The 12,860-nt window shown below is 36.0% G+C and overlaps 1 protein-coding gene across 5 annotated transcripts in view; it reads right to left on the minus strand.

The window, feature by feature from the left end:
* Positions 1-12,860, minus strand: part of LOC118275465 (hemicentin-1) — an 84,964-nt gene that overhangs the window by 31,073 nt on the left and 41,031 nt on the right. For all 5 annotated transcript variants that reach the window (XM_035593442.2, XM_035593440.2, XM_035593439.2 and 2 more), the window contains exon 5: positions 4,405-4,515. In XM_035593442.2, coding sequence (XP_035449335.2) covers positions 4,405-4,515 — 111 coding nt within the window. The remainder of the gene's footprint in view (positions 1-4,404; positions 4,516-12,860) is intronic.

The following is a 12,860-nucleotide window of genomic DNA, read 5'->3' on the forward strand; positions in this document are numbered from 1 at the left end:
AGTTATTCAAAAGCTACTTTCTTTAGTTATAGTTTGTACTTGAAACTTTCCTAATCAAAATGCCTAAGTTTTATCCCTTATAACATAAAGTATATTATACCTAAGATAAATCGAACGTAAACATCAATATAAGATTTATTATTTTCTTATATTATATATTTTTCTTATATCTCAATATTGTTTTTGTTTAAACGTTAAAATGATTATGATTGAACATCTCCTAATATTTTAGTAACAAAGTAATAAATTCTAAATATCAGAAAGCCATCAATCAATCAATTTACTTAATATACTTAGATTTATTGAAGCTAAGAATAACCTTTAAATGTAATTAGGGTTTTTAGGTTATTATAACTGATACAATATTAAAAACACAGTCTAAGATTGAATATACTATTTGACCTTAATTTAGATGAGACATGATAGGTGACTATGTTTTTAAAATATGCCTCAGATCTAGGCTTGTGTATTCTACGTTCGTCGGTAGTCAAGAAGTCTAATTTGTTAGATACCTTATTCTTTTATGATATAAGTGAGTAAACAAGCAAACGGATCACCTGATGGTAAGCAATTACCGCCGCCCATGGACACCCGAAACACCAGAGGCGTTACAAGTGCATTGCCGACCTTTTTGGGCTTAGGAATTTAAGGGTTGTTGAGGAATCGGGGATTGGGAAGATTGGGGAGGGAGTAGGTAATTGGGCCTCCATTATTCACACAACGCAAACGTAGTTTCATGTCAGTTTTCTGTGCGGACGTGGTATCACTCCGGTTGAGCCAGCCCATTCGTGCCGAAACATGGCTCTCCTACACTTAGAATTTGCCCAAACTGGAGATTTTAGGCTTTCCCATGTGTAATATCGACATTAATCTAATCTAACTAAGACTCAGTACAGTTTAACCTAGTTCAGAAAACGCCAGAACACCAAACAACGGGTTATAATGTTGTATAGATTTTAAAATCTATTGATCGACGATAAAACAATTAAATTCATAGCAAACAAAACAACAAAGAGTTTGTCTGTGGGATCAACCAAGGATTTAAGTTGGTAAGTAAATATTTATAGTTTAATAGTTAGGTACACTTCTGAAATTTAATTTTATTATACTAATAGTAAGGTGGTCTGTTATCGTTGGAAAACTAAACGTACTTTTACTCGATGTAATTCGGTAACATAATTTATTTTAGAAAAACACGTAGATATATTTTTTTAATTATTAAACGTATCATCTGTTTCTACCTATGTGGACAAATACACATGATTTGATAATTTGTTTTCTAAAAATAAATATTTTACATATTCCGAATATAGAGATACATAAAAGTGCTACCTTTTCATGATTAACGTATGACTGAGGAGATTAGGAAAAAACGTAAACTTTATGATTTTATTTTTAATCCACGCATATTTTTTACTTGTTCAGATGCATTGAGTAGTTCAAACGAAACGGTCAGATATTGTTGAACATAAGGCCAGTTGAGATGTCAAGCGAATTTCATCCATACCTACATACACACAAATGACATTACTCCGTAATCAATCAAATGAATAAGTCAGTATCGACATGTTTCTCTTTGGTGCCGTACAAGTAAAGGCTACTTTCAATTTGTTTAGTTCCTTTTGTTTGTTTTATATACTTATTTATCTAAGTACTGTCTCGTCCTTTCTCTTTTTATACGAATAATAAAATGAAGCTAAGTGTAAGGTAGCGTCAGCCAACAAAGGAATGTTTCTTTATGTGGCTGATTTTTGTTCTTTATGATTTCATTTAGAAGAAAAATACTGTTTCATTATTTAAATTTAATATAACATAAAATAACAAATATAGTAATATATTTCTTAATCTTACTTTTCATAGGATTATTATATTTGTCGTGAAATTTTGCTCGAAAAGGTAGTAAAAGATACATAGAGACAATCATATAATTTTTAAAGAAGCATCCTTATGTATCTGGTTATGTGTTTCTGTTTTATATAATAACATCAAATGATGTATTAAACATAACAATGCCTTGTTTTTTCTGTATAGCTAAGAGTTTTACCTACTTTAATATAACTTTCAACGGCAACCTTCAAGAAGAAAATCCCATTCACAAAAACATTATAATTACAATAAGATGAAATCAACGCTAATTAATCCATTACAATAGGCTCAATATAATAAGGGTTCGTTCGTAGATTGCTACAAAGATAATTGATATAAAGTTTGCAAAATGTTTTGGCGCCATTTCGTGCCCGATCTCCCCCTGCCCCCAGCGTATCTTGAGGCGATGGATAACTTTACACCGAGTGCCATTTGGAGCCGATCTCTCCGAGAGTGACTTATCGGTAAGTTTAAGAGCGATATATCAAAGTAATCGCTTTAATTTCTCATCTACCACTTGGGGTAGAACTTATGCTTATTCCTTGACTGATACTGCTGTGATTTGTGAACATGTACTTACTTTGATAGTTTTATGTTTGTGATAGTACAGTGGTGTGGTTTACATCATGTTTAACACATATTTATGGGGGATGTTTACTTGTGTTGTTTTAGATTCCCTCTTGTACGAGTTCGAGGATCATTACGTAACTTAGTTTGAACATTACATGGGCTATCGTTTGTTTTCCCCAAAGTTCATAAAGGTAGTAAATCTACATTTCACCACTTGGGAAGTTAATATTTTCTGTGATATAAATAATTTTCTTAACAACCCTTACCAATTTAACCAGGCAGGCATATCACGTGTACATTACAATAACACGTAACATCCACAATTGTAACAGTAACATAAGTTACGTACAAAATAATACAATGAATAGGAGACACATACATCGAGAACTTTTATACTTTTTGCGTGACACACGCTTTCAGACAAAATTTCAAGTCAAGGTCTGGGTGTACGAGATAGTTTTTAATGCTGAAAGCAATGTAAGGGCCGGGGAAAACGGACCATACAGAGAGGACATAAAGGTTAGACGACTTGTATACTAAGTGTAGTGATACGGTAAGGCCCAGCTTACGTAAGGTCAACTAAAGGACGACAGATAAAATGATAATGCAAAATGGACGCACAGATTTGTATAAATTTAGCTTTTGTCCATTGATGTGTGTTTTTTGGATTATCTATTTTTATACGTATGATTTGTTATACTGCCTCGTTGGTCCAGTGGTCGCAAGAGCAACTGCTGAACCAAGGGTCTCGGGTTCGATTCCCGGGTTGGATAAAGTTTTACTGGGCTATTTTGGATATTTCAAAAATTTCTCAGTAGTATCACGGAGTCTGGAATTATGCCCGGTATATGGCAATAGGCTCACCCCCTATTACATGGGAGTTATAACACAAATGATGAAACGTGGGTGTACATTGTATAGCGGCATTACGTGCCGTAATGTGCACCTCTGCTTACCCCTTCGGGTATAAAAAGCGTGACATTGCTGACTTGTTATACTTTTTTGGGCTTTGATATCAGTTGCTCAGCGATTATAGACATCGCTTTTAATCCTCCAAAAGATTAGGAAAAATAACCGAATCGAAAAAGACTTGCTTGCTTGGAAATCGCGCTTGCTACCACAAAACTAATAAGGCAGTTCAATGATGATAACATAATGAAAGAAAATATCTAATTGCCTCGTAATTAAAAGTAACGTCCCGTACTACAAGCAAAGAGTATCCATACAAGAAAATAATGTTTGCACCATAATAAATTAGAAGAACATTAACGATGAAGCGACTAGTGACCTATTTCCTCGTTACCCTATTAAAAAAACGGACAATTTATTTTCATTTGTATAATTATGCCGCCATTTCATTCTGTTGTACTTTAACATTTTTTTAGTTCACGATTTCCCTATAACGTGATCCATTACGATTTGTAAATAATTGAAATTAGAAAGTCGATACTTTCAGGACTCCCAAGAGGAATATCAATAACAGATTAATGTTTAATTTGAATATTTTATTTGGTTAGGATTCAAGGATTTTTAAAATTTTGATTTTTGAAATGTGTCTTTCTATTGATTATTTTGTGGTAGGTGTTATGTAAGAACTATGTAAGGATAAGGGTGGTTTTCCACCGGAGATATGCTACGAAGATGTAATAGCTGTAGTTAACTATGTGACTGTTTCCACCCATACTAAGTGTATGTAAGATGTGCAATGAAGATGCGAAGTAGCGATGCACAGCTCGAGTATGCCATCCATAGCACGCATCTTTCCATTTAAAAACATAGTTTAACAGAGTCCGTTTCCGTAAAATGATGTACACAGTTATAGGTAATACTTATGTTCAATAACCATTTGTAACAAATAAGTTATTTAGGTATGCATAAAGTAATATACTATTATTGCCGTACAATATTCGCAAAGGAAATAAAATAGGTTATGTATTAGAAAATGGTGAAATAGTTCAATAATCTTACCTCCTCTGACCTCACAGACGAGGACGAGTTCGTTGCCCTCTTCCAGAGGTCCCACGACTCCGGACACGTCCCTCCCGGACTTATCGTATAGTATTAGCTGATGTGGCGGTACTGCAACAAACGATAATATTCATATTTTACATATCTATGTACAATAGAGTGAGTGGAGAATTTAATCCAGCATCTTACAAAAAGGCAAATAAATATTAATTTTAACTTTCGTATTTTTAATCATAATTTGACAGTTATGGCAACGTGTTCCCGCTAAATGTTGTTTTTTTTAATGTTTCTAATACAATGCAACGGAAACTACCTACACAGCCAATGAACATAAAATAAACATGTACTTTTTTTAAAACCTTTTTGGAAACCAAATTAATATTTTTGTGTAACATTTCAAAAATAGAATACCATTCTTATTTGTTTATTTTTACTTGCGAACTCATTCAACGAGGTTTACATTTAATATTTGAATGATTATAATTGTAATGATTTATTTTTCATCGTATATTTTTAGAATTACAATGAAACCTTATACTGTCTGTGGAGCATTATTAAAATTAATGATCTAATTTATTATTAATGAATCCCTAGAAACACGTGCGAATATTTTCCTTTAACCTTCAATTATACATACTTCTTTAAAAATCAATGAGGAGTGTGGAAGCACCGGGAAAATTGGACGGAGTTTTGTTTAAAAATTTATAAAACCCATTAATATTAGGAGGAAGTACGAGCATACTCGAATTAATTTTTGATAATGAACTTTGTAGCCAGTGTCTTACTTCGCATCGTACTTTATATTATGGGAAGACTTGTTGGTAAGTAAACGCGAAGTTTCGTTGGGAATTTGAACACTTGACGTGTTCTCAAAACTATGTTTGTTTGAGCCTTGAGTTTTGAATTGTAAACAGACGAAACAAAGCGAAATTAAAAACAAAAGTTTGAAACATGATAGATTATGTAATGTCTGTGTTTTGATTTTAAATAAAAAAAAAACAACATTTTATTCGTAATCGGAATATTATTCGCTTTATTTGAACGAAGCATTTCAATTTTAGAAATACACCGCACATTAAATTACAAATTTTGAATAAAGAACTTAGAAGTCGAAAATAAAATAAATGCTGCATTGGCGTTTTGCATTGCAAGGCGTTTAAAAATATTAATTTTACCTAATTAACACCATTTTTAAAAACAAAATATGACATGTTATCTCAAAGTTCACATACTAAAGATCGTACATCACCTTTTATAAAAATGTTAATAATACATTCACATTCGATACAAAGACCACAATATATGGAATGGTAATAAAATCGAATGCAAACGTAAAACAAACGACACAAATATGAGCCATAGACAATATATGAAGGAAGAATACTCATTACGTGGATATGCAAATAGAATACCGTGGGTACAAAGAAAAGAAAATGGACTGCCGAGATTGTTATTAGTATTTTCTAAAGCTAATTGATGAGGTAACAGTATTCATTACTGTTATTAGAAAGAACTTAGTTTTCTATACTTTTATGAGTTTTATGTCTAAATATTGAAAACACTACGTTTTTCGATAGATTGTATTTTTAAAATTAAACCAGCGACCCGCCCCAGCTTCGTATGGGCGCAATGGTGATATATTATGAATGTATTATACATATAAACCTTTCTCTTAAATCACATTATCTATTAAAAAAAACCGCATGAAAATCCGTTGAGTGGTTTAAAGATTTAAGCATACAAAGGGAAATAGGGATAGTGATATTTAAAAATGTATAATCACGTCTTAGAAATAAATAAAAAATAATGATAGTCACATCTGTATTTATATAAAACTCTTTTAACTCAGGCTTGGCTGACCCAAAAAATGGAAGACAGAGAGTATTAACATAACACAACATATACATGAGAGAAACAATCTCAGTAGCCACATCTCCTATAATAAGATTGTGGAGAAGCGCGCCCCCACTTAGCGATACAGGGACTAAGAGTCCCCTATCACTTGTAAACGCTTTGTATTACATACCAACCTCGTCTAATATATGCTATCAGGCAATTGAATAATGCAACCGTGTCAACAATAGGAGTCGCCCTAACGTCGGCACTTTGAGCCGGGTCCACGAAGCTACAAAAACATGGGACCAAGAATTTTGGGATATGCCCCATTGATAAGCGTAGTCCGCTAAATGGATGTTAGGGGTGGTGAAATTTAACGTTAATCTAAACTACTAATTACTTTGATGCTTTTGTAATTTGTGTATTGGTATATTGGAGATTAGGTTGCTTGCTATTGATATTATTAAAACAGAAAAGATTGATAGCCAATGAAATCAATACCGATTCTGAAATGAAGAATGGTTTTTTTTATAGCGGTCAATGTCTTTGATGACTTAAGCTTATAAAGATCGGTTGTCGCAATGACTAGGCAACTGACTGCCACGCAACGTGTACCGTAGCGGGCTCGATTCCCGCATGCAGCAATTCTTTGTTTAATCCACAAAGTTTTGTTTCGAGTCTGGGTGTCATGTGCACGTGAAATTGTATGTTTGTAAACGCACCCACGATACAGGAAAAAAACATAGTGTTGGACAACGTTAGCAAAATAATAATAAATTAAAAGTTACCTAAGCAGATACTTTATAACCACCTGTCCTAGTAACTCAGTACACAGTTAATACAAAACAATGAACAATTTAAAACTAACTTGTATATCACTAGTAACGTTTATTCTTATCGTGACCACTGGTTTTAATGTAAAATATGGCACCCAGCTATTCCAAAGGAATATGACCGCAATATTATGTAAAACGTAAGCGGTGTAAAATACAGAAGATCACTATGTAAATGGAGGAAACCCGAGTCTTCCCTCGAGCAAAGATCGTGCCCGTAAATCGTAACACAAGTCTTGTTCAGACTTGGACATAAAAGTTTGTAAAAATGTTTCTTAGAATGTACAAGTGTGGGAGAATCATGCTTCGGCACGAATGGGCTGGCTGTGAGGCCGTGGTATCATTCCGGCCGCGGGGTGATACCACGGCCTCGGCCGGAGGCCATTTTACCCCCTTCCCAATCTCCGATTCCCCAACAATCCTTAAATTCCTAACGCCCAAAAGGCCGGCAAAGCACTTGTAACGTCTCTGGTGTTTTGGATGTCCATTGGCGGCAACGATTGCTTACAGGTCAGGTGTATCAGGTGATCCGTCTGCTCGTTTACCGGCTTATACCATAAAAAACAACGCACCCCTCGTAATCGCATGTAAAGCTATTATTATTATATTCTCCACGTGTTAACATTTTGCTAAACAAAATTAATGGTCAGTAGTGCGTCTAAATAAACACTTCAAAAACCGCTAACGTAACATGACAAACATCACTAATTACGGTCGTATAAACAAAACAATAGTTCTAGAGCACGTACTAAGAGGGACCACCGCAAAACCGAATTACGGCCCTTTCCACTATTGGCAACGAAAGTGTCCCCCGCGCCCCGGCCGGCCGGAATTCGGCCAGCTGCCCGTCCTGGCTAGTTAGTAGTCACTATAGAGGCAACCATTCGGCAAGTTGGTCCTCGATAGCGGAATCGTTGGCCGACAGAACAACATCCAATTTAAACGGAATTTCATAGGCGACGGCGTCAATTAAACACGACTGTTGGCGTCGATATGACGTTTGTTTTGCAGACTATTGCCAGCCAATTTGCTTTTGAATCATTGCCCTAATTAATTGCTGCGATGTTTTCTTTGTAACATTCTTTGCTTGTAAAAGATAGTATCAGATTGTTAACAGTTAAATAATTGTTGTTTGCAGTTACGAACAAACACCGTTTGATAAGTATAACAAGTGCTCAAGACGATAAATAAAGTCTAACTATGATTACAAGCAATAAATAATGTTTTACAATCGGCTCGTTCTCCTGTCCACTTCGACTCATATATCATAAAGGAACATTGGATACGATCAATTCGCGTGGTCTCCGTTGTGCGATAACGCGTTTGATGCGACGATAAATCGCATAGCTGAGACTACAGCTGAAATTATAGCTGTTGAATTATGCATTAGCCACAACACGCTAGCGGTTGTAAAAGTGCCTGTCGATGGGTCGAGCCGTCGGCCGGCAGAACACTATTTGTACACAAATAGTTCTCGTTTATAGTAGGGTTACCAGCTGTACCATATACTGCCGCCTGTCCCGTAAATCATGTTTAGTCTATATTCGAATATAAGAGTAGTGTTCGGGGTAAAAGTATCTAGGATTTTCTTTTTTCCCTCATGTCGTGTCTGGGGCTAATTTCCACGTACACTGTATTGTACATGGTTTAGGTATCGTTACGCTGAGAGGTTCTCTAGATATGATGTAGATAGTATACTTACATACATTTATACTGTGTTCTTACGTATATTTTATGATAAATAAAATATATTTGGCCGTTTTATGGGACTGGGTATTTGTAAGTTTAGTATTTGATCACTAAGTTTTAGGCAGTCCCTATGACTTCCTAAGGCATGGATTGTGTGATTATACTAATCATAACAGTTCAACTCTGCATAAACTTACTTACTATCTCGAAAAAAAACTTCTGTCATTTGTCAGTTTGAAAATCCATGGCGAGTTTACGGTCCTATCCCTGTTTTATGGAGGCTATATTAAACGACTCGTAGGTGTACCTGCTATAAAATAGCCGTATGGTGTACCCTTAGGTGTACCTCAAAGCAGGCGTAGGAACGGGGTGGTTTTTAGTCCGTTAGAATCTGACACTCTCTCTTTCGCCTCATCCAAGGCGGGAGAAGCCCGTCGTGACTCAACGTTCGGGTTGTGTGAGTGAGGTTACCCTATTTCACCCAATCTCCGAATCCCCAACAACCCTTAAATTTCTAACCCCCAAAATGCCAGCAACGCACTTGTAACGCCCCTCGTAGTGCGAGTGTCAATGGGCGGCCCTGATTGCTTAACATCAGGTGATCCGTCTGCTCGTATACCGGTTTATACCATAAAAAAAGAACAAGACTTTTCTTGTTCTTGTATGATGGAAGTGTATGTATGATAAATGGATGTGTAAGTATGATATCATGGAAGTGTATGTAAGATAAAATAATTTTTCGAGTTTCAGCACTACCTAAAATAAGCCGAGAATCTATCCATTTACTACAGTGCTATAAATAAAACCAACACTACCTCTCAGACTTAATATGTTGATATTATTTCATACATTACTTTGATTCTATTTTCTTTCTTGGTAATGTTTCGCAATAAGTGACTTAGTAAGTGGTACTGAGATTATGACAGAAGAATTGATTTAAGAATACAATGTTAAGAATTTTTTGTATATTATTATGGGTCGACGTTTGGCCACTATCTCGCCTGGTGGTAAGCGATGATGTAGCCTACGATGGAGCACGTCTATCTACAACCAACCAAATTTGAAGACACTCAAGTTTTATTCTTCAGGAAACATAGACTCTGGTAAAGAATTCCACTGCTTAGCAGTTCGCACACCCAAGACGGGAGAAGTCATTGGATGATTTTCCCCCCCGTAAAAAAAAGCAGTTCGCACAAGGTAGTTTAAAGCGAAGCGCTTCGTGCGAGTGGGTGGGATATCTGCTATGAAGCGGTTCGCCAATTGTCTTGTGGTACAGTGATGGAAAGGACTGGGGGGAATCACGTTGTGCAATTCTACGGCACACTCATTGAAATGTATCTTTCTGGTAGAAAACCGAAAGGCTTGCCATTTGCAGATATGATATTATTACAGAGATTGACATCATGAGGCAGATTGTCTTATAATTAAAATTGTATACAGGGTTAACTGTATTTCAATACTTGCTCCATTTGGGAATCGAACTTAATACATTGTCGTTGAGTTCAATAATAGTCAAGTTGTAATAATAACATGTTAACATATTATAATAAGTTATTTCGGAACTGTAAGAACTATTTATATTAATTTGATACAGCAAAATTCTATTTATTTCACAAATGTAAAAATAAACCTGAGCTTTTTACGGACTGAAGTATTTCATGTAAGCTGACTACTTATTTATATTACTGCTGAAAATATTTGAACTTTACCATTTGCTTGTAACGGCTAGTTTCATTAAATACGTCACTAGGACTGACGTTACTTAGTAACATTACTTGTACTATTTATATTTTACTCGACTACTACTCTTGTCGTCAAGCCCAGAATGGAGTATTGTCAGATAGGCATATGTACCGATACTTCACATTTGATTTTAGAGTAAAGAAAACCACGCAATTTTGTTTATGGATCTGCTGTTATGTCTCTGCATTGTTCTCACATATATGTACAATTATTGATTTAAAAAATGTATCAGAGAAATTGTAAACATATACACTTTTTAAAAGAGTTGCAAATGGAGTTCCTTGCTCGTTCTTCTCTATTCGAAGCCATAGTTTGGAACTAACACCTAGCTTAATTGACGGAGAGTCACTCGTTGACATTTCATATGGTTTAACTGGAATACATGATTTGACTTTGACTTTACTGATCCATTGGATCAGTTGGAACAGTTGTGAAATAATAACAGTAATGTTAGGTTAATGGATGTAACCTTTACGTTAATTTAATTTACTCAAGAAAGCACTAATTAGGAAGAGTAGTACGCTGACATTTATTAGGTACTAAGAGAAGTGCTGTCGCAAGTATATTGATATGTATGACATAAACGTAGGTATGTTTGATTGATGGCCGAGCCACAATTTATGGCCGATCGGAGCGTGTCGGGTATACGGCTCAAATTATATGGCAACCAGTAAAAAGGGAAACAGTTTTAAAACCCCGCTACCTACTTTCGCATTAGCATAAATATGAACGACACCTCGGTACGCCGTGTAACGCCGCGAATTATTCGTCGGTACATTTCTTGTAAGATCGATATACGCTCAGCTGCTTGCTTCTAACTTGTTTCATTAAATTCAAATTTCGTGTTGTACTTATTAATTCAGGCGGGCGTTTTCTCCGCACGTCGGGCCGCGACTAGGCGGCTGCTTTTTATATTCTTGTCGTCTCCACATCGGCTCGAGGAAGTTTTCCAGAAATTCGAAGGCTCTCCAAAAGGGTTTCGCTATATCGTATCGCAATAATTGCCAAGTTATATTCAGTTTCGCTTTTGCTAATCCCAAGTTTTCTGCAATACGGCTTTAATTGTATTACATTAGTTAACATTCATTGTTAACGAAATTAAGGGTTTTTAGGACAGCCCTTGTTTATACACTTTCTACTTTTGTTTAAAATGAAAAATGGGGTAAGTTGTCTCGAAGTATCACCGTCAGATTGTACAAAAGCAAAGTTACCAGCTAAGCCGTTTATATTAGAACAATTAAGTTTCACAAGTTCATGTAAAGCAATTCACTTAAAGTTCGCTACATAATCACATTTCTCAAAGTTGAAACTTGGGCGTGTTTCTGTGGGAGTGCTCAGCTACTCTCACGAAATATGACGGATCCAGATACTCGAGTCGCAAACAAATTTTTGGAAGATTCCTTTTAAGTGGATGCTCATTAGCGTTGTCGTAATAACACCAAAGGAACAATAAACCGTCTCACGCACTCGTAATGAGTACCAACGGCTCTATTTACATGGTAAATAGCAAGTAACAAAATGTATTATATTAAAACAGGAGTAAACAATGCACACAAGTATTCTGAACTCTAAGGAATGTCTCCTCTGCCTGCTACCTTTTTATATAACCTTCAAAAGCTCTTTGTCCGGAACTTTGATCTAGAAGCCGAAACTTCGGAACAATATTAGGCACATTTCTACTTCCATTAGGCCGTGTTCTGTGAACGAATTTATTTTCAGTTCTCGTAAGAATGTAAGTAACTTTTCTGTCCCCATTCTCCCGCAGCTATTATGAGTATCTGGTTCTAACTTTGTTAATCTGAATATTATTTAGGCGGAGGTCTGTGGAATGAAACAGGATATTGCTCTCTTAATTATGATTGTCAATCATGAGCCGAGTCCTCGGAACGTCGTGCTTCTGGTAGACCGCAACAGAGAACAGTCCGGAGATTAGTGTTCGTGGCAAGACAATCATCATTACCGACCTAACATTCTAGTCAGCTCAGCAGACATTTTGCTCGTGTAATCACCGTACTCGCACATGCATGTGTTCAAGTAGTTATCTGAAGTCGTAAAGAGCCTTTGTTTAAACAGTGTGAAATATCGGTTTGCTGTGCAATACCGTGGCGTGGCACAGCGGTCGTTGAGGCGATGACTTACGATTACAGCACCGCTGCAACCCCCACTTAACTGTTACATATTGCTTCACTTAACTCAAAACCCGGCCGAGGAAAGAATTACGTACGGAAGTGGATCGCGGCCCGCGTACTACACAGACACAAACACATTACACCGCCGACCTTATAAATTGCACCGCTCGCTAAACGTTAACTAATGAACCAGAGGTACACATACTGACCAATTGCTCTACTGACC

Source organism: Spodoptera frugiperda, chromosome 8, assembly GCF_023101765.2.
Source record: "Spodoptera frugiperda isolate SF20-4 chromosome 8, AGI-APGP_CSIRO_Sfru_2.0, whole genome shotgun sequence".
NCBI classification, from domain to species: domain Eukaryota; kingdom Metazoa; phylum Arthropoda; class Insecta; order Lepidoptera; family Noctuidae; genus Spodoptera; species Spodoptera frugiperda.